Here is a 21,282-nt window from a genome sequence, read left to right as displayed (position 1 = left end):
GTTTTTTGGCTGTGCCCCACACCTTATGGGATACTAGTTCCCCGACCAGGGATTGAACCCAGGCCCTCGGCAGTGAAAGTGCTGAGTCCTAACCACTGGACCACGAGGGAATTCCTAAGGATGGGGACATTTGAAAGCAACCACATATACAGGGGAATCTAGAAAGTCACTGCACATGCCCAGGAAAAGACATAGTCTCAGAAAAAACCTGAGAAGACCTTAAGTTTGTACCTCAGGCTGATACCCAGCACAGAGACACCCCACAACAATTATTTTTAAAAAAAGAAAAAGAAAAAGAGAAAAAAAATAAAGAAGGAAAGAAGGAGGGAAAGAAGGAAGGAAGGAAACTCTGGGGAAGGGGGGGGTCTGATTTTGAGAGTTACTGCATTACAAAATTCAAATGTCTGGTTTTCAACAAAAATAACAAATCATAAGACATATAAAGATACAGGAAAATCTGGCCCATTCAAAGGAAAATATAAACTGACAGAAACTTTGTCTAAGAAAGATTCCACCACATGGTGGAATTTCTAGAAAAGACTTTAAAACAACTGTCTTAAAAATATTCAAAGAGATAAAGGAAGACAAGGACAGAATCAAGAAAATAATACTTGGGGCTTCCCTGGTGGCGCAGTGGTTGAGAGTCCACCTGCCGATGCAGGGGACACGGGTTCGTGCCCTGGTCCGGGAAGATCCCACATGCCGTGGAGGGGCTAGGTCCGTGAGCCATGGCCGCTGAGCCTGAGCATCCGGAGCCTGTGCTCCGCAACGGGAGAGGCCGCAACAGTGAGAGGCCCGCGTACCACAAAAAATAATAATAATAAAATAATACTTGAATAAAAGGAAAGTATCAATAAAGAGACAGAAAGCATAAAAAAGAACCAAAAGGAAATTCTGCATATGAAAAGTACAATAACTGAAACGAAGAATTCACTAGAGGATTTCAAAAGTGAATTTCAGCAGGCAGCAGAAAGAATCAGCACCCCTGAAGATAGGAAAATGGAAATTATTGAGTCTGAGGAACAAAAAGAAAAAGATTGGAGAAGAGTAAATGGAGCCTAAGGGACCAAAATATGCATTGTGGGTGTCTCAGAGGGAAAAAAAGAGAGAAAAGGGGGCAGAGGGATTAATTGAAGAAATAATGGCTGAAAACTTCTCAACTTTGATGACAGACATGATTGGAAACACTCAAGAAGACCCTCACCAAGACATATTATTTTCAAAATTTCGAAACACAAAGACAAAAAGAATCTTGAAAGCAGCAAGAGAAGCAAGTCATCACATATAGGAATGCCCACTAAGATTTCTCATCAGAAACCTCAGAAGCCAGAAGGCAGTGGGTTGATATATCCAAAGTGATGAGAGAAAAAAAACAACACACTGTCAATGAAGAATCCTGTATCTGGGAAAATTATCCTTCAAAAATGAGGGTGAGGGCTTCCCTGGTGGCGCAGTGGTTGAAAGTCCGCCTGCCGATGCAGGGGACACGGGTTCGTGCCCCGGTCCGGGAGGATCCCACATGCCGTGGAGCGGCTGGGCCCGCGAGCCATGGCTGCTGAGCCTGCGCATCCAGAGCCTGTGCTCCACAATGGGAGAGGCCACAACAGTGAGAGGCCCACGTACCGCAAAAAAAAAAAAAAAAAAAAAAAAAAAAATGAGGGTGGGGTGGGCTTCCCTGGTGGCGCAGTGGTTGAGAGTCCGCCTGCTGATGCAGGGGACGCGGGTTTGTGCCCCGGTCCGGGAGGATCCCACGTGCTGCAGAGTGGCTTGGCCCGTGAGCCATGGCCGCTGAGCCTGTGCGTCCGGAGTCTGTGCTCCGCAGTGGGAGAGGCCACAACAGTGAGAGGCCTGCGTACCTCAAAAAAAAAAAAAAAAAAATGAGGGTGGGGGACTTCCCTGGCAGTTCAGTGGTTAAGACTCTGTGTTTCCAATGCAGGGGGCGTGGGTTTGATCTCTGATTGGGGAACAAAGATCCCACATGCCGTGAGGCAAAAAAAAAAAAAAAAAAAAAAATGAGGGTGGAATTAAGATACTCCTAGATAAACAAAAGCTGAAAGAGTTCATCACCACTAGATCAGCCTTCCAAGAAATGTTAAAGGGAGTCCTCCTAGCTGAAATGAAAGGACACTAAACAGTACCTCAAAACCACATGAAGAAATAAAGATCTCTGGTAAAGGTAAATGCATAGGCAATTATGAAAACATATAGTATTGTTGGCATTTTGGTTTGTAACTCCACTTTTTATCTTCCATGTGATTTTAAAAGCTAATGCATACACAATTGTTCACCTGTTTTTGGACACACAATGCATAAAGATATAACTTCTAACAGCAGTAATGAAAGGGGTGGTAGAAAAGCTCGATAGGAGTAGAGGATGGTATAAATGTGAATGAGTTTTTTAACTTTGGGATGCAATCTATATATCCCTAATTGTTCTGGGTAGTACTGACATTTTAACAATATTAAGTCTTCCAATCCATGAACATGGGATGTGTTTCCATTTATTCGTGTATTCTTTAATTACCTTCAGCAATGCTTTGTAGTTTTCATTGTACAAGCCTTTCATCTCCTTGGTTACTTCCTAATTTTTTTTTTTTTGATGATACCGTAAATGGAATTGTTCTTTATTTCCTTTTCAGATTGTTCATTGTTAGTGTATAGAAATGCAACAGATTTTTGTGCTTTGACTTTGTAGTCTGCTACTTTGCTGAATTCATTTATTAGTTCTAATAGTTTTTTTTTTAAATTATTTATTTAATTTTGGCTGCATTGGGTCTTCGTTACTGTTTGCAGGCTTTCTCTAGCTGAGGCAAGCAGGTGTTACTCTTCATTGCAGTTTGCGGGCTTCTCATTTCGGTGTCTTGTTGCAGTTGCAGAGCACAGGCTCTAGGTGTGTGGGCTTCAGTAGTTGTGGCGCATGGGCTCAGTAGTTGTGGTTCACGGGCTCTAGAGTACAGGCTCAGTAGTTGTGGCACACAGGCTTAGTTGCTCCGTGGCATGTGGGATCTTCCTCAACCAGGGCTTGACCCCATGTCCCCTGCATTGGCAGGCAGATTCTTAACCACTGTGCCACCAGGGAAGCCCTTTGGTTTGTTTTAGTTTTTTGGTTTTTTTGGTGGACTTATGGTTTTTTACATATCAGATCAGGTCATCTGCACAAAGAGATAGTTTTACTTCTTCCTTTCTTATTTGGATACTTTTTTTTTTCTTGCTCTGGTTAGAACTTCCAGTATTATGATGAACAGAAGTGTTGAAAGCAGACTTCCTTGCCTTGTTCACGATCTTAGAGGAAAACCTTTCCATCTTTCACCATTGAGTATGATGTTCCCTGTGAGCTTTTCATTTATAGCTTTTATTATGTTGAGGTAGTTTCCTTCTATTCCAAGTTGTTGCATGTTTTTATCATGAAAAAGTGTTCAATTTTGTCAAATGCTTTTTCTGCATTAGTCAAGATGTATCATGTAGATTTTTCCTTCATTTTGTTAATATGGTATATTACACTGACCAATTTTTGTGTTGATGCATCATTTCATTCCAGGAAGAAATCTCATGTAGGCCTGATGTATAATCCTTTCAATATGTTTCTAACTTAGTTTGTTAGTACTTTATTGGGGACTTTAGCTTCAATGTACATAAGGGATAGTTTTCTTGTAGTGTCTTTGTCTGCCTTTGGTATCAGGGTTATGGTGGCCTCGTAAAATGAGTTAGGTAGTGTTCCCTCTTCAATTTTTTTTGGAAAAATTTGAGAAGGAATGTATTCTTATTTAAATATTTGGTAGTTAACCAGTGAAGCCATCAGGTCTGTTGCTTTTATTGTCTGGAAATTTTATATTTCTGATTCAATCTCCTTACTGGTTATACTAGCTTTTATTTCTTGGTGATTTAATCTTGGCAGGGTTTGTGTTTCTAGGAATGTCCATTTCATCTAGGTTATCCAATTTGTTGGTGTACAGTTGTACATACTGCACTATGACCCTTTTTATTTCTATGGACTCAATAGTAATCTCCCCATTTTCATTTCTGATTTTAGTAATTTGAGACTTTTTTTTTCTTATTCCATCAAGCTAAAAGTCTGTCAGTTTTGTTGATCTTTTCAAAGAATCAACTTTTGGCTTCATTTATTTTTTCTATTATTTTCCTATTCTCTATTTTTTTTATCTTTGCTCTAGTCTTCATTTCCTCCCTTCCACTAGCTTTTAGTTTGTTCTTTTTACAGTCCCTTAAATTGTTAAGTTAGGTTGTTGATTTGAGATTTTTTTTTAACATAAGCACGTATAGCTATAAATTTCCTTCTTAGCATTGCTTTTACTGTCTCTTAAGTTTTGGTATGATGTGTGTGGTTTATTTATTTTGGCCACGCCATGCGGCATGCAGGATCATAGCTCCCCAACCAGGGACCGAACCCATGCCCCCCTGCAGTGAAAGCACAGAACCCTAACCACTAGACCACCAGGGAATTCCTGTTTTTTTAAATTATTCATCTCTACGCATTTTCTAATTTCCCTTGATTTCTTCTTTGATCCATCAATTGTGTAAGAGCATTTTGCTTAATTTCTACAATTTTTGTCTCCTAGTTTTACTTATGTTGTTGATTTCTAACTTCATTCCATTGTGGTCAGAGAAGATACTTTGTATGGTATCTTTTAAAATGTATTAAGACTTAATTTGTGTCCTAACATATGGTTTATTGGGGAAAATGTTCCATGTGCACTTGAGAAAAATGTGTATAGCTGTTGTTGGGCAGGGTGTTATGTGTATTTGTTATACCTAGTTGGTTGATTGTATTAAGTTCTCTATTTCCTTACTTATCTTCCGTCTGGTTGTTTTATCCGAGAGTGGGGTATTAAAATCTCCAACTACTACTGTAGAACCATCTATTTCTCCTTTCAGTTCTGCCAGTTTTTCCTTCATATATTTTGCTGGTCTGTTATTAGGTGTGTAAATACTTATAATTGTTGTATCTTTTTGATGCATTTAAACTTTTATTAACATATTGTCTTTTTGTCTCTTGTAAACTCTTTTGATTTAAACTCTATTTTGTCTGATATTAGTATAGCCACCCCTGTCTCTACTGGTTACTATTTGCATGGAATATCTTTTTCCATCCTTTCACTTTCAATCTATTTGTGTTTGAATCTCAAGTGAGTCTCCTGTAGACAGCTTGTTGTTGGGTCATGTGTTTTTATCCATTCTGCCAATTTCTGTCTTTTGATTGGGCAGTTTAACCCATTTACATTTAAAATATTACTGGTAAGTAGGGACTTCTGTCATTGTGCTATTTGTTTTCTTTCTGTAATGCCTCATAGCTTTTTGTCTTTCATTTCCCGCATTAATGTTGTCTTTTGCATTTAGTGGATTATTTTTTTGAGGTTAAATGCTTTCTTTTCTTTCATTTCTTTTTTTTAAATTTATTTTTTATTTTTTGGCCGCATGGTGTGGCATGTGGGATCTTACTTTCCCGACCAGGGATTGAACCTGTACCCCCTGCATTGGAAGCATGCATTCTTAACCACTGGAACGTCAGGGAAGTCCTCATTTCCTTTCGTATATATTCTAGAGCTGTTTTCTTTGTAGTCATCGTGGGCACTACATTTAACATCCTGAAGTTATAACACTGATTTGAATTTATACACTCTCCACTAACATAGTCTCTGCTCCTTTACAGTCACAAAATTACATCTTTATACAGTGCAGTGCCCCAAAAGATAACACAAGAACTATAATACTAGCTCTTAGATTGTTTTTAAGGTATCATTCTCTTAAACCACATAGAAAACTGAGTTACAAACCACTGTTACAGTAATACTAGCTTTTATAATTTTCCATGTATTTACCTTTATTGAAATATTTTTCTTGTGGCTTTTATTGTCTAGGGTTCATTTCACCCTGCAGGAGTCCCTTGAGCATTTCTTGCAGGACCTCCAAGGTTTCTGATGAGAAACCTGCTATGCTATTGGGGCCCTGTATGTTATGAGTTGCTTCTCTTGATGATTTCAAGTTCTCTTTACCTTTTGAAAAATTGATTATGTGTCTCTGGTGGGTCTCTGTGTGTTTATTTTACTTGGAGCTTGTTAAGCCTCTTGGATGTTCATGGAGCTTCATTCATTCACTTCGGGACGTTTTCAGCCATTGTTTCTTCAAGTATCCTCCCTGTCCTTTTCTCTCCCTCTCTCTCTCCTTCTGAGACTCCCACAGTGTATATGCTGTTCCTCTTCATGGTGTTCCACAGGTCACTTGGGTTCTGTTCATCTCTCTTCAGTCTTTTTTTCTTGTTCTTCCCTTGTCCTGTCTGTTCACTGATTCTTCCGTGTGCTCAAAGGCTGCCTTTCAATCCCTCTAGTGGATTTTTCATTTCAGATACTGTACTTTTCAACTCCATAATTTATGTTTTCTTTTTAGGTTTTCTCTTTATTGACGTTTACATTTTGTTCAGACATCATCTTCTTGACTTTCTCCACATCTTTAGTTCCTTGATGTCCCTTGTGTTGTATCTATAGCCTGGTCACCAGTCTGATTTTTCTTTCACACAAAATGTTCCTCGAGTCTGCATCTGGCTCCACCATTTGGGTCTCCCTGTGGCCCAGAGGATATTATTTAACTCAGGAACTCGTCCACTCTGCATCCTCCCAGGAAACCTTCACTAACAGCCTTTCACACAGATTTTAACCACAACTGTGCAAGGCCACCTCTTTTATCAGGTAACCTCCAGTAGCTTCCTGAAGGCAAATTGTGCCTACCCTACTAGACCCTAAGATCTCTTCGGCAGGGCCCATGTCCTGTCCTCTTGCCTCCCACACAGGGTTAACTGAAGTGCTGGGCGCTCACAGAAGGGCAGAGTCCACTTGCTGTTTGACTGCCTGGTTATACACGGAGGCTGCTGAGCAGATGTCCTTTACACAGGAAATAGGTTCCAGTGAAAGCACCGTCCTGGATGTTTCCGAGCGCCAGGGTTTCTCTTGCTCCAATCACAAGTCCCTATTGTGGCAGCCACATTTCAAATCCCTTGCAACGCTCTGCACCCCCGCCCCCTCCCACCTTTGGCCACATTTGACTGGAGCTGCCAGTGGAGCGCATAGTGTTGGAAGTGAAAAAAAATCAACCTGATAGAAATGTTGCAAGACCAGTGGAGCCTATCAGACATGCCTTCTCAGGAATCTCAACTGGTAAGTCGGCAGAACTGAGCATTAACCAGCAGGAACTGAAGCTTGATGGTCACAGGGGGCCATGAGAAAGTCAAGTCATGAGGAGGTTCCGTGTACCTTTACAGGGCCAGGAAGTTCACGAGTAGTGGACAGAGAATTAGAGACACCTAGAGAGAAGTAGACAGTGGGCAAGTGCCCTGGTGGAATGTTCTTTCTTGCCCAGGGACCTGGAGTCCTAGTTGGTACAATCTGTGTCCACAAGGCCAGACCTGCTGGTGTCTCTGGGTGCTTGCAAGGCCAGGTTTGTGCACTGGGGTTCCCAATGTTTCCGCCATGTGTATCTTTGGGAAACCCTTCCCAACTGACTCCACAAGTTATTTGTCACCAAAAGAACTTGACTAACACGCAAGACCTGTGATCACATTTGAGAACGCTTTTCTTTGCTCTTTGAGGAATCCAACCCCGCAACTACAGAGGGCTGTTCCTAGCTTGGAAGTCATAACAGAAAAACCCTGTGTTCACTCAGGCCCGGAACCTCCTGGAATCCCCTCCAGGGTGCTGCCCTAACCCCAGATGGGAGATATTGGTCTGCAGGGAAGGTTCCAGCACTCCTGGGTGCTCAGATTCTGCTGCCTGTGGGATAGGGGTTTGGGCTTGTTAATCCTTCCAATCTGACGTTGTGCCCTCAGGCCAGCCAGGGGACCCTGACATTCCCAGGCCAAAGTGCATCCTTGTCTGACCAGTCCACCCTCATGGCAGCTGCTGGCTCTGTCAGCCATGGAGTTAATAGCCCTCCTCGGTTCCCACAGTGGCTCAGCATTCCTGGCAGCAGGATACAAATGTAATTCCATTCCTGCAGCTTGTGAAGATTCAGTCCTCCAGGGCTCAGTGTGTAGGTAAGTCCTGCCACCTCCTCCAGCCTCATCCCCACATGCACTGCACTCAACTGAAGGGAGTGGCTGCTACTTTCCAGATGTGCTCCCCTACTTCTTCCTTCCAGGTAAATTCCTGTTTCTCCTTTGAAATGCTACCTCTTCTCTAAGACATTCCTCCAAGTCCCCAATCATTTCCTCCCTCCTCCGAAGTTCCACCCCTCTGCCCTGTGTCTGCTTTGGTCTGTGAGCTCCTTTAAGGTGTGGCAAGGCTAGAGCAAGTGTGAGATGCAGGCCAGGGGTACAGATGGGGTGTATGAGGTTGGCACCCTGCCTCAGATTCTGTCTGGAGCTTCACCCAAGTCAAGCCTGGACCCTGAGAGCTGCTATCTGGCCCTCCCTCCACCAACCACCCTAAGGACCAAAAAGTTACTCCTTGTCCTTGCCCTAGGTGCTTCCCAGTTTAACACGACCCAGAAACTGTAGGGTGGGACAAGGTGTAAGCTTACACAGCAGAAGCCATGGGGTCTGGGCTGTATGTGGGTGTGCTGTGGAACCTTAGGCCAGTCTCCTCCTCAGGACTTGTTCCTTCCTTGTGAAGTACACGTTACCTAATGTTTATGCCACCGACCTGACTGGGTACCTTGGAAGGATTCCTTCCCTGGATGTTAAGAGGACAACTGGGACCAGACTCAACCCAGCCTCATACACTGGTCCTGCACCCATCACTCCTTATCTCAGGCTGGGCTGGCTTCTGGTTCGTGCTGCTATTCACATTATGTTTCGGGTCCCAGGTGGGGCCATGGCCTGCCCTCAGACTCTGCTCTAGACTGGTCTCAACATCACTGCACATTAAGGGCTGCTTGAGGCAAAAACTGTACCACCCTGTACCACCAAAAACAAGAGCCCTTTCAAGTACCCACTACTCTCAATCTACTGTAACCCGTTCTGAATGTCTGCGGGTGCCGGCATGAGCTCTTCTTCCCTTTTGTCTCTCTTCCACACAGGGCAGTTTTCCCTAATTGCTGTACACAGACATTACCATCCGCATTAGACACAGAAAGATGGGCTTCCAGTGTTACAGAGGGCCTGCCAAAACCTAGATGACTCCAGAGCCCAGAATATGCCCCTTAAACTCAGAACGCATAACTGAATGCCAGTCATTGAGAACAATGTACAAGTCCTGGTTTGGGTTCTGAGGAAAGAACCTCTCCATGTTATTTCCATATCCTAGTACATAGGAAGCGTTCAATTTTTCGGCTGTGAAGAACTAGCAATCTTTCTGAAGACCTCTTTGTTGGGCTAGGGCTGGAATACAGAACCCTGAGGCAGGTGGCCACAATGCCTGAGCTCCCAACCTCCTACAAAGGCTCAAAGGGAAAAATTCTGGAGGCTGTGCACAGGTCAGACACGGCAACTTTGGCAAGTCTTATGGAGTGTCATTCTTGGAGGAGTAAAGGTCTATGCAGAGTACTGGCGACAGAGAAGATGTAAACATGACTCCGTCCATTCAGGAAAGACAGAACACAAACCACATGATAGTTGGAGAGGGCAGAGATTCAAATGCAATACTGTTCCTGGTACCGAGAGCGCTTTGAAGCTTTGGAGTGGTCAAATAGGCTGGAATCTGAAAAACCATCAAAACTGACAATGCAGAGATTGGGCAAAATTTTTGCATTTTAGGGTTACTCTTAATACTGGCAGGTGAAGCTGTAGCAATTCACTAGATGAACACCCATTCTCTCTCAAACCTTTAGGAGCCCAAATAGTACCTTGCAAGTTCATTAACCTCATAGAGAACTTCAGAAACATTCCTTTCTTAACTAAGGCTAAATGCTATAGCCAGTTATTTAACTATACACCTGACACACCTGAAGTCCCTCATCAACACCCAGGCAAGATTTTAAGAAACCGGATGAAAGCAGGTCTTTTTGGTTTGTAATCAACTTGAGTTACAGAATAAGAACACGAGATCTAAGGAAGGCCACTGTAATGAGCAACATCTGTTTTGTGAGTAGGGGGGCAAATGCAGAAGGAAACATCCAACATAAATTTGAAGCAACAGCTACAAAAAAGGGCAGATTTCAATGCTTCAATTTTAAAAACAAAAATTTAGGTTAATATTAAAGCAGAGACAAAAAATAATTTTAACATTGTTTTAATCACGTAACATAGCTGTTTCAAACAGGAAGTTTTAAGACAGTTGAATACAGCAAAGTGAAAGATCACTCTATTAGGATAGCGGCTATGAATAAACTCCTTACTATGTGGATTTGAATTCCACTGAAAGTTTGGCACTAGACTGAACAGTGGTCTAAGCCAAAATTTTCTCTTTAGTGTTTAGAAGCCTTGTAAGTTTTCCTTCAGACTTAAGGTGGGGGGGGAGGAAGAAAAAGGGAAAAAAACCCTCTAGAACAGAACCTCATTAGCTTGATAGTGAGTACGCTGAATGCAACTTGATCCCCCCTAAACAATTCCAGATAATGGCAAAAATTTAAAATCTGGGTGAGACATGAATTTGCAAAAACCTCTTCTCTTTGGTGCGACAAAGCACATTCCCTCCAGGTAGGTATATGGCTCTCCTTCAATCTCATCAAAATCTATCAAGAAAGGAAGCTGGAGACCAATTTGTACCTCTCCAGTAAGACTGCCAGGGTTTAATTTCTTAAAATATCAAGCTAACAAGGTTTTATTATACCAAATGCTTATATAATTTCAATGTGAAAAAAACTTACATACATTTGTTAAGGTCTCATTGTAATCTGTGAGATGGATCACAAAGAAGTGAATGATATAAGCCAGTGCTCCAAAAATAATTCACTCCATGCATTTTGATTCCCATAGTGTACTTTCTGTGTAAATCTGCATCCTCAAGATGATTTCTCAGATGCAGTCATAAGCCCTTCTATCAAGTGAGTTTACATCAGCAAATTGGGCAAGCAGATCACAACAAGTTATTTCCAAATCTAAAGCCCAGGATGGGCTGGGTCAGGCCCTAGTCACCTGCTTTCAGTTGCCATCATCACAGACTTCCTGGGTATCTCACAATATTCATTGTGAAAATAAAAAACACCCCAAGTCTTACACCAAAATATAGGCTCTTAGAAGTATGCTTTTAGCTTTTTTTAAAAAATAAGACATTTTGGGGGGTGGGTGGAATCTAAGATATAGTTAACACTTATTTTGGCAAGATAGCAATAAAAACCAAAAAAGTATAAGCTATGTATCCAAATGCAGAAGTCATCAAAGAACCAGTTTATCAGGGGAAAAATCCACACTGAACAAAAGATACAGCATGTCTAAATATTTCGAAATTGTAATTTGAATCAAGAGTAAATGCTGAAAAATTATGCTCAGTTTTTGCCAGAGATCAAGTGTACCTTTTCCTGCTTCCCCCAAATAAAATCGTAGAGCTTACTAATCACTCCCCAAAGTTTCAGTTTTCTCTCAGTATAAAGAGCTACATACACATAATAAAATGCTTATATGTTAATGTAGTTATTTCCCTGGCTCATCCAACGTGCAATGCACATGACTTCAAAGACTACAATTTGGGGCAAGTATAGAAGAAATGAAAAAAAACACAATTCAAGTTTCAAAATCTGTTCTTAAATTATTTATAGGACACTCAGGTCATTTTAACATCTCAGTAAGATAAAGGTGTTGCACTGTCATTTGATTATTAGTCCACCTTGGCATGGGAAGAATGTACATTACCAGATGCCAATCTGAGGGACTAGAAATAAGACTTTAAAGTACTACATTTAATGATTAAGGTATTGATAAGCTTATGTTCATGTTCTGCCAGAGACCTCTTTACAGTCTCAGCACCTAACAGTATCTAACAGGCTCCAATAATCCTATCAGATTAAATGATGGTGCAACACTTTTTAAAGAAGCCAATTATTTCAGTTTACCTAAGTCATTCAGAGCCAAAAATCTGAAGAACGACCAAAATCAAATCTTTATTTTTATAATTGTATAAATGTGACCCAAATGTGTCCACCACTAAATTTTCAAAAAGAAACATGCTGTAAATAAGCAAACTACATCTGCTCACTGATATGTGTATGGACTCCCTAGATGTCTTGTTGGGTTTAAATACAGACCACTCACAGCAATACATTTTTAGTAGAAAGTGTAGCATGACGTTAAGCCATTTTAGCTTTTGCACATACGTGTTGCACTTCTGGCTGATGATGCAGAAAGATTCTCAGCATTACACTGCTAAGCTGGGCTGCACCCACCCCCTTTAAATGGCATCAATATCAAGGTCATCGTCCTTGTTGTCAGACTTTACAGCTTCCACTTTCGGTACACTGGCAGTCTTTGAATACACCACCTGATAAAACGAAGATTTTTGATTGTAAACCTTTATGCCAGTAAACCTCCTTATAAAATAAAAACAGTAATAAGTCAATGGTCAGCAAAGGACAAAAACTACCTAGAGACAGCCATTATTCTTCACGAAAATGTGTGTGTATGTAAGAACTAAGTTAGCCCTCTGCAGCCTGACAGTACCTTCTTTTTATGGATGATCACCCCTATACTTAGGTTAAATAACCTCTCCCTTTGGAAATTCAGACAATGTTTATTTGGAATCAATGTCTGGGGGTAGGAGAGATTTCCAGCACCTTTTCTATTAATGTGATTACTTTCCAAATTAAGAGGCTGTTATTACCCAATACTGGCATTTTATAATTCTCCAACACCCACCACCAACACTGTATTTAACGATTTCCCCAGCGTTTACCTCAATGTTCTCATCTTCATCATCATCTTCACCACCGGAAGATTCTTCCTCTGCTTCCTTCAACCATTTTATAAAAGGTTCCGCTTTGACACGAATCTCTTTGGCAAGTTCTTTTGAGACGTATTTCTTAGAGGCCTAAAAAGTGTTCAGTATAATTTTCTTAGTTCAAGGAATTTAAAATAATGCGAGTCATTTATATAATTGCCCAAACCCATCTCTTTGAGGGGACTGGACCACATCCTAATCTTGACCCCTCAGCAGAATAAATGTATTCAGCACAAAGTATTAGAGAGTGTAAGGTTTTCTAAAACCCTTACTAGAAAGCTACCATGATGAGAATCACCCTACAGGTTTTACCAGTCAAGCATGTACAAACTAAGTATTAGTAGTTAACTACTTCCAAAAAAGCCCCAATACTTCTAATCTTAAAGAGCCATTTAAATATTCCCCACCTTTTCTGACCAGCTAATGATGACTTCTTCCTCCAAAAGGTCTGCATCATACATCTCCTTCAAGATATGCGGAATCTTGGAGATGAGCTGAGCTTGATGCATTGCTACCACACACTCCAAGCCATGAAGAAGGTACCGTTGAGCTTTTTTGTTGTTGTGACAAAACTGCAAATAAATATCTCAGCATTAACAAGCTTTCTTAGATGCTCTAAGTTGACAATTCTAATATATGTTCTAAATATATTTATTGCCTTAGATATTGTTCTTTGAAGCCATGGCCCTACAGCAGTCGTTCAACAAGGTCAATGCTTAAAGATCTCTGATTTACTTCACGTATAAGGGACTACATGCACCATTTTCCAGGTACTCCCATTCCTGTTAAGGTAGGTCAATTATCTCCATTTTTAGGATGACAGGATAAACGAGGTTAAATCAGTTATTTCCAAGGTCACACAGCTGTAAAATCTTATAAATCTAGAATGATTCGCTTACTCGTAAGAAATGGCGCCTGTATTTCTTAATTTGCTCTCTAATTTTCTCATTAAAAAGAACTTCAGTCAGAACAAGAGGGCCCATGGCTTTTACATCCAGTCTTTCTGCTTCAGCTACAATTTCTTTGTCAGATGAGTCAATAACACCCTCTTCTTTCTTTTTCTGCAAATAAAAGGAAGCAATTCAGTGAGATGGAGGCACATTTTGCTCTAGAGATACCATAGTCCCTGCTCTTATGAACTCTTCCCCTACCTAATTCAAGAAGGTTCTAGGACTTCTAAATACACACCTGCCAAAGACAATGCCTGGAACCACCCTCAAAAAAATTTCTGAATAGTAGTAGTAAAGGTGAGACTTGTATTTGAGTATTTCAAAAGCAAGCATGGAAAAAACACAACAAACTACCTGCCAAGTACCCAGCTTAAAGTAGTATCTAACAAAGCTCAAGGATGGGTAGAAGCTGACTTAGTATGATCACAAAATGTTTAACTGCTCTTGAAGCAAGTATTTTACCTTAACAAAATCAAACAGGATATTGACACGCTCTTCAACAGTCCTTTCCAAATCATCACTGAGGGTTAAAACTTTCGCGTGGTCACTGATTTCGTCCATTCTTCGCCTTTGAGCTTCCTCTGTTGTATCCTCCCCCCAATCATCATCTTCCTCTTCTTCCTGTTTTAAAAAACAAAACTGCTTGGCCAAAAAAAAAAAGACCTTATAGGTAATAAAAAAAAATCCCAGATTTCTCGTCAAGTTAGTAACATCAACTTCCCACTAAACTTGTGTTCACATTAGTTTAGTCAACGAATAGCACCTGGAACCCAATATACTGACATATTGTTCACTGAAGAGCAGTTCTTTTCTGCTCACCTCAACCAAAGGTCACACTGTACACAATTTTAGTGCCCACCACACCCATCAACCTTGCACTGACCACAGCATGCGGAGGACTGATTTCATTGGGGGGTGGTGGTGGTGGTGGTGTCTCACTGCTGGACATGGAGCCATTTTCCTTGTCTTTGCCCTTTCTATTTTTCTTTTCCTTCTCTTTCTTTCCTGTACCACTATCACTATTCTCTATAGGGACAAAAAGGAAATAAAGTTTAGTACCGTAACTTACATTACACCTTGTCACCCATCGTAAACATTTAAAATCTTGCCCTTTTGCTTTGAAACCCTTCCCTCAGAAAACCACACACACAATGCTACCTATAATTCTAAAAGAATCCACACATCAAATTCATCCACTGTATTTCACAGGTAAGCAACTCAAGCTGAGAATGGAATGTCCCTACCTACCAGTGGTATTAACTATTGGGTAAAATTAAGACAGAGTGGTAATACCTCAGAAGAACAGGTAGTTAAAGTGGCACTCACGACCCTCTCCTTCCATCCCTCATGAACTTAAACGAGGGTATTTAACTGCACTTTAGCCAACAGCTGGAACACTGTTTAAGCCTATATAACGGCTTGTCTCACGGAGAGGAGAACACCGGAATAGGTTAGACTTTCTTGCTATAGCAAGCTCAAATTGTGTCAGAGTTTTGATCATCTGCCACAGAGTGTTGCTTGCATGCTCTAAAACCACTTTAGCTTAATGAGCAAAGACTCGCATTTACAAAACAGTTTTCTGGAAGTCGATCCTTTACTAGGATCCCATTACAATTTGTTTTACAGTATTTCATACGTCCTAAGACAGGTCTTGAAAATCGAGAACGTGGTAGAGTTTAATCGGCAGCCTGTACTTCACCTTTACAATACATAAAACAGTACATTTAACAAAAAAGTTCAAAATTCAGTAAAAAATGGCACAATGACTAGAAATTTCTTCAACAGTTGACCTTTGGACCAACACAGGTTTAAACCACACAGGTCCATTTATATGGAATTTTTTTCCTCAATGAATACACACTACAGTATCATACCATCCACGGGTGGTTGAACCCTGGATGTAGAAGGCTGACCCTATTGTTATAGGCACATTTTCACTTGCGCAGGTATTCAAAGGTCTACCTCACTCCAGTTTTACAGCAGTAAAGAAACTTCCATTGTTCCCAACAATCAGGTGCTCTATGCCAGGAGTTTAGAAGTTACCGTAAGCACTTACCAGGTGGGTTTTTGAGGATGAATGTGCACAGTTTATGATGTGTGTCAAGCATGCCTCGATAGCCACAGGCTTTACAAGAATTACCTATTGTTTGTTTCTTTGGATTGACATGCTGCCAAAAAAGCAAAAATAAGTATGTCAACCATAGCATATGATGAAAATTCTGTGAGGAACAAAATATGAAAGGATCTAGCCATCAGAAGGCATCTAAAACTCAAGTCTAACATCCAAAGAATTTTTTTTTAACATAAAATCAGTATGGAAATACCTGCAAAATTTGATGTTTGCTCTGCCTTCCCAGGAACATAATTTGCTGACATCAAAGAAACAGATACAGTTTTTTGTTTTACTGACAAAAACCTCAAAGGCACTCACCAGATCTGTTTCAGGATTCTCACACTCAGGACAGAGAACAAATTTTTTAATGAATCCATCCAACATGTCTTGCAGCTTATTCGCCTCATGAGATCCATTGACAATGTAACGGTCATTCTTAACATCAAACTGGGTCTGTGCTCCCAGTTCACAACCAAAATATTTGGTGGGATCTATTTGGGGAAGAAAGTCTGACTCATCAGAGTTACAACTACATCAACCTTCGGCTGATCACCCTCATTCATACAGATATCGCTCTGTATTTTTAAGTTGCTAGATTCAAAAAATATGTTGCTCAGATAGTTTTTTATACTAGTAACAACTAACACATCAATGAGTTTTAAGCCCAAATTTCCACTGGACCCAGAAGTTAATCAACATACAATTCAGTCAAGATTTTGCAGACCAGAAATCATCACGTTTATGTCAATAAAATGCCTCTTTAGACTTCTTTCAGGAGGCATTACTTACACGTTGGAGGCCGATTAAGCGCTTTGGCTACGTCAACCATGTTGACTATAACTGTCTTGATTCCATTTCCTTTGCCCTCAACCTAAAGGAAGTAAGAAGTTTAATTTTGCGCGTCTACCCTGGGAGAAGCAATCTTCAATAATCTATGAAAAAAAGTTTAGGACTTGCTACTAAAATGAAGATGAACATTACCTTGGCAATCAGACGGGGCATCTTGTAGCGATAGAACTGGTCTGACACGCTGCGGTTGACGTTGACAGACATTTTGGCTTATTAGTGGCTTTATCAATAAGATGAAGAGATCTTTGATTGCAACTTTTTGGTATCCTCTGTCTGGAGAAGAAGGGATGACATAAACGACTGCAAGAGTTCTCGGTCTCTGACATGAAAAATTTTTCGCCACTGAGGCTGTAAGCTTCTTGCTTGTGTGCTATGTTTCCCCAATACAGGTACCAATGGCTGCGCAACAGCTCTGAAAGAGAGGAGAGAGAAACAAATCCCCCACGTGTAACGCGATTCCTGCATTAAGACACCTCCGTCCGTTCCGTTTAATCACGCCTAAGGCTCCAACGTTAAAAGCATCTGTGTTATGCAGAGACCAGCTCTCAGACTCACGGGACACCTGCAGCAACATGAAAGGCCTCCATTTGGACGAAGATGTGATTCTGGGAGACACCAGACTGAAACGACAACCAACTACGGCGCTTCAGCTGCTCTGGGTTTTTATCCGACCAGTCACCCCGTCAACGGTCGGCTTCGGCCGAGGGGCCGTGTTTTAACGACCGCCGAGGAACGAACACAGGCCTCTCCTCTCCCCAACCCAGCCCGCGCTGTCGACAAACTTGTGAAACATCCCTCGACGACGGAAGGCTGTACAACTGTTCTTCACGGTCAAGCTGCGCCTTCGGCAGCCAGGGCTACTTCAGAGCCACCCGTCCCCAAATACACCCACGGAACACGGCCTCGCGGGACGCCCGCCCCGACCGCGACCTCGTTCCTTCCTCTTCTCTACGCACACGCACCGGCAACCTTCGCTCCCGTGCCCGCGCCCGTCGTTCCCTCCGGGGCTGTCAGGGCTGAGCCGGCGGCCCCCGCGAGCCGGGCGCGGCGGAGGCGCAACGTCGCCAGCTTCCCCGGCGCCCGCGGCAGCCCCGCCATGTGCGCCGCCCGGCGGGGGAAACGAAACCGGCCGAGGGGCGCCGGCTCGGCCGCCCCCGCCCCGCCGCGGCAATGACTCAGGAATGCAGCAATTAGGCCTGAGTCAGCCCCGGGCGGCGGCGGGCCCGCGAGGCGCGCTCCCGCGAGGCCTGGGTGGGGGTGGGGTACAGGCGGGGGCGGGGGGGGTGTGAGGACAGGAGGGGACGCTGCGCCCAGCCCCGCCGCCCGCCCGCCCAAACTGCGCCACACACGCGCGCTCACAAACACACGCGCGCGCGCGCGCGGGTCACGCGGCGCGCCGCCATCTTGTGCGGCCGCCATCTCCCCACCGGCCCGCCGACTCACCGTTTTCGTCAAATAAAGACATAAACCCAACGCTGCTCGCCCGGGACTGGGATGAAGTGAGGCGCGCGCGAACCCGAGTCCGAGGAGCGGCGGCGGAGGCAGCGGAGGCAGCGCAGCGAGCAGCGGCCGGGCCAGGCGCCGCCGAGCAGCGGGGAGGGGCTGTCCCAGCGACGTCCGGGGTCCACACCCTTCAGCGCCCGGGGCCTGGCGACCTGGCGCGGAGAGAAGGCGCAGTGAGCCGCGGGCGTCGGGGCGCCTTCCCCGCCAGCTAGCGGCCCGCGGGAGTCGAGGGGGCGGGGAGAACGGGGGACCGGGCGCGGGGCTCCCACCCCTCCACTGGACTCACCTCTGGAATGTTCTCGCTGTGACTGAACAACGCCGCCGCCGCGCTCAAGCTACCCTCGGCCCCAGCGCCCGCCCCCCGCGCCAGGCCGCACAGCCCATTGGCTGGCCGTCCACCAGAGCTCGCTCGTCATTGGCCGGCATTCCGCGTCAGTCGCGTCTTTCCCCGCCCCTTCTGCTTCCTGAGGCTCCGCTCGCCGCCTCGGCCCGCCTGCAGCCCTGCATCCCGGCTTCCTTCTCTTGCTTTCCCCTCCCCCGCTTTTCCCAGAGGCCTTCGCGGGCTCGCGAGAGTGGGCGGGCCGCGGCGGCCAAGCTCTCCCGCTGCTTCGCGCTTTGTCGGTTTGGGTGCTCGAGGAAGATGGCGGTTGCCCCCCCCTCCCCCGCCTGCTCGGCCGCGGCGTTGCGGCTCCCGAGGCCGCGTTCCCGCACGAGTTCCCGCGTCGGGCGGGGGAACTCTCGGGGGTTTCTCTCTGCCCCTTCCGTTCCTTGGGGACGCCCGTCGTCGAGTCTTGAGAAATAAGTTGCTTTTCCTCCCCACTCCCCTAGGCCTGGGCAAAGGGCGAAGGTTGGAGGGCCTGGGTGTTTCATTTCTGGTGCCGCCTTTTATCCTCCGAAGCTCAGGTGTGCGTGGCCGCGGCGACCGTGACTCAACCGCCCGTCTCTCTCCCTCCCCGGCGCCCGGCCTGCAAGCCTAGCTTGGCTGGTCGCTCACGTCCACCCGTTTTCTAAAGAGGAAAGCACCAAATTAGTTCGTAACTCCGGGGCCTCCTGAAAGCGATCCTGGGGCTGGGGGAGGGGGTCCTCCATGTTCTCGTGCTCCACCGTCACTTTGCTGAAAATAAGCCTCACATCAGGTTACCGTTTGTGGAAGCCTCTCCAGTGTTTACAAATTGACTTCCTTGCCGGGCAAAGGATAGCCGAAAGCAGGTGTTCCTAACGAGGTTCCAGTGTATTCGCTCGAAAACGATTACTATTTACAAAGAGCCTCTCATATTTTAGTTCTGTTCATGTGATTACAGAAACTCGCCAATTCTTTCAGCTATTTATATTTTGTGTAAAATTTCGGTTGCGACTGTAAAAATGCAGAGTCCCCTCTGAAATGTGAAAACATACTTGACTCTAGAGCAAGAGCCAAATAACTGAGCGGTTGGAGCAGTGTCCTGGGCGGCAGTGTGGTTTCCCGGGCCTGGATGAAATAGCGATGTTACTGAGGACAGGGTGAGGTGGATAAGGGGCTGACCTTTGTTTTACAGCATTCGAATTTGCAAGGTTAGAATTGAAAGATGTTTTGATTTTTATCAAAGTTGAAGATTAGTCTTCCATGGTTTTATAAGCTTTGCAAATCACTTAAAAATTGACAGTGTCGGCTTCCCTGGTGGCACCATGGTTAAGAATCCACCTGCCAGTGCAGGGGACACGGCTTCGAGCCCTGGTCCAGGAAGGTCCCACATGCCGTGGAGCAACTAAGCCCGTGCGCCACAACTACTGAGCCTGCGCCCTAGAGCCCGTGCTCCGCAACAGGAGAAGCCACCGCAGTGAGAAGCCCGGGCACTGCAACGAAGAGAAACCCCCGCTCGCCGCAACTAGAGAAAGCCTGCACGCAGCAACGAAGACCCAATGCAGCCAAAAATAAATTAATTAATTTAAAAAAAAATGGACAGTGTCAGTGGGGAGAATTAATCAGAGGGATGATCCAGAATTGAGAGAAGTGATTTGTTCATTGCTGCAGGGGCTTTTGTTGTAATCACACAGTGTATACTTTGGTGTGTAATCATTAAACCAAATGCATAATGCTTTATGGGTGCCCGGGTTCCCGTCAGACAAACTAGAAAGATAGATCCCAAACGTGCTTCTCTGGTTCTCGCTGGGGCTTGTCTTAGCCGTATTGAAACTGAGTTTTTGCATGGCTGCAGACAAATGACATTATTTTAGAAACTTGAAAATATGGACATGAAACTACCTGAGGTTAGAGGTCTGCTTCCACAGAAAAGTGTTTTTTTAATAACTAAATACAAAGTGATCACTTTTTTGGGTAATATTTGATGACCTCATATTTAATTTCATTAAAGAAGCTTGTACTAATTTTAACTTTAATTTTTAGTATGTGTACCACTCATTGTGTCTAATCACGGACAACGTTTAAAAACTACTCTTAAACATAACCATTTGTTGAATGCTTCTCATAACCTAGGATTTTCTAAGTCCTTTGAATGCACTATCTTTTTTACTTCTTTGACTCATGAGGAATTTTTATTCCCATTTTACAAATGAGCAAACTGAGGCTTACCGGAAAAAATTAAGCAACTTGCCCAAGATCATACTAGTAAGTGGTAGATCTAGAATTTAAACCCAGATCTGTCTGATCCCAAGGTCTGTTCCCTTAACCATTGTATGACACAGCCTCTCCAGATGAATATAACCATAAATAAAACTAGGCAATTTGCATGTGTAATCCCATTTAATTCTTTAACAATCATGAGGGAATGTTGTTATGCCCATTTTACAGGTGAGGACAGAGACTCAGGAAGGTTAATTTTCCCAAAGTCACCTGTCTAGTAAATAGTTGACCGCATTTGAACACTAGCTTGACGCCAAGCTCATTGCACAATTCCACCTCCCATTTCTGGGTCTCCACCACTTTTGGCTGCGTTATTTCCCCCCAACCAGGTGCTCACAGTTTGCTAAATAATGGGTACTTGGTGCTTATGAAATCCTTGTCGAATGAGTGCCCGAATTAATGCATTTCAGGCAACGTCCTGGGCGGCAGATATGA

At 43.7% G+C, this 21,282-nt stretch overlaps 1 protein-coding gene across 2 annotated transcripts; it reads right to left on the bottom strand.

The window, feature by feature from the left end:
* Positions 1 to 10,156: 10,156 nt before the first annotated feature.
* Positions 10,157 to 18,633, bottom strand: EIF5 (eukaryotic translation initiation factor 5). Of its 2 annotated transcripts, none has more exons than XM_082619537.1 (12): positions 18,514 to 18,633; positions 18,168 to 18,379; positions 16,857 to 17,136; positions 16,665 to 16,746; positions 16,194 to 16,366; positions 15,819 to 15,930; positions 14,646 to 14,788; positions 14,225 to 14,401; positions 13,712 to 13,873; positions 13,220 to 13,384; positions 12,768 to 12,902; positions 10,157 to 12,356 (listed from the first exon to the last, which is right to left on the bottom strand). In XM_082619537.1, the coding sequence occupies exons 3-12, from the start codon at positions 16,926 to 16,928 to the stop codon at positions 12,267 to 12,269; spliced, it is 1,311 nt and encodes a 436-aa protein (XP_082475663.1). In that variant the 5' UTR covers positions 16,929 to 17,136; positions 18,168 to 18,379; positions 18,514 to 18,633; the 3' UTR covers positions 10,157 to 12,266. The 2 variants fall into 2 exon arrangements, with proteins under 2 accessions (XP_082475663.1, XP_082475664.1); XM_082619538.1 differs by having other exon boundaries at positions 14,225 to 14,383; positions 18,514 to 18,632.
* Positions 18,634 to 21,282: the final 2,649 nt, after the last annotated feature.

Source organism: Mesoplodon mirus (assembly GCF_964341445.2).
Source record: "Mesoplodon mirus genome assembly, chromosome: 4".
In the NCBI taxonomy this organism is placed as follows: domain Eukaryota; kingdom Metazoa; phylum Chordata; class Mammalia; order Artiodactyla; family Ziphiidae; genus Mesoplodon; species Mesoplodon mirus.
The sequence above is the reverse complement of the archived record's forward strand: the minus strand, read 5'-3'. Positions and strand labels throughout refer to the sequence as shown.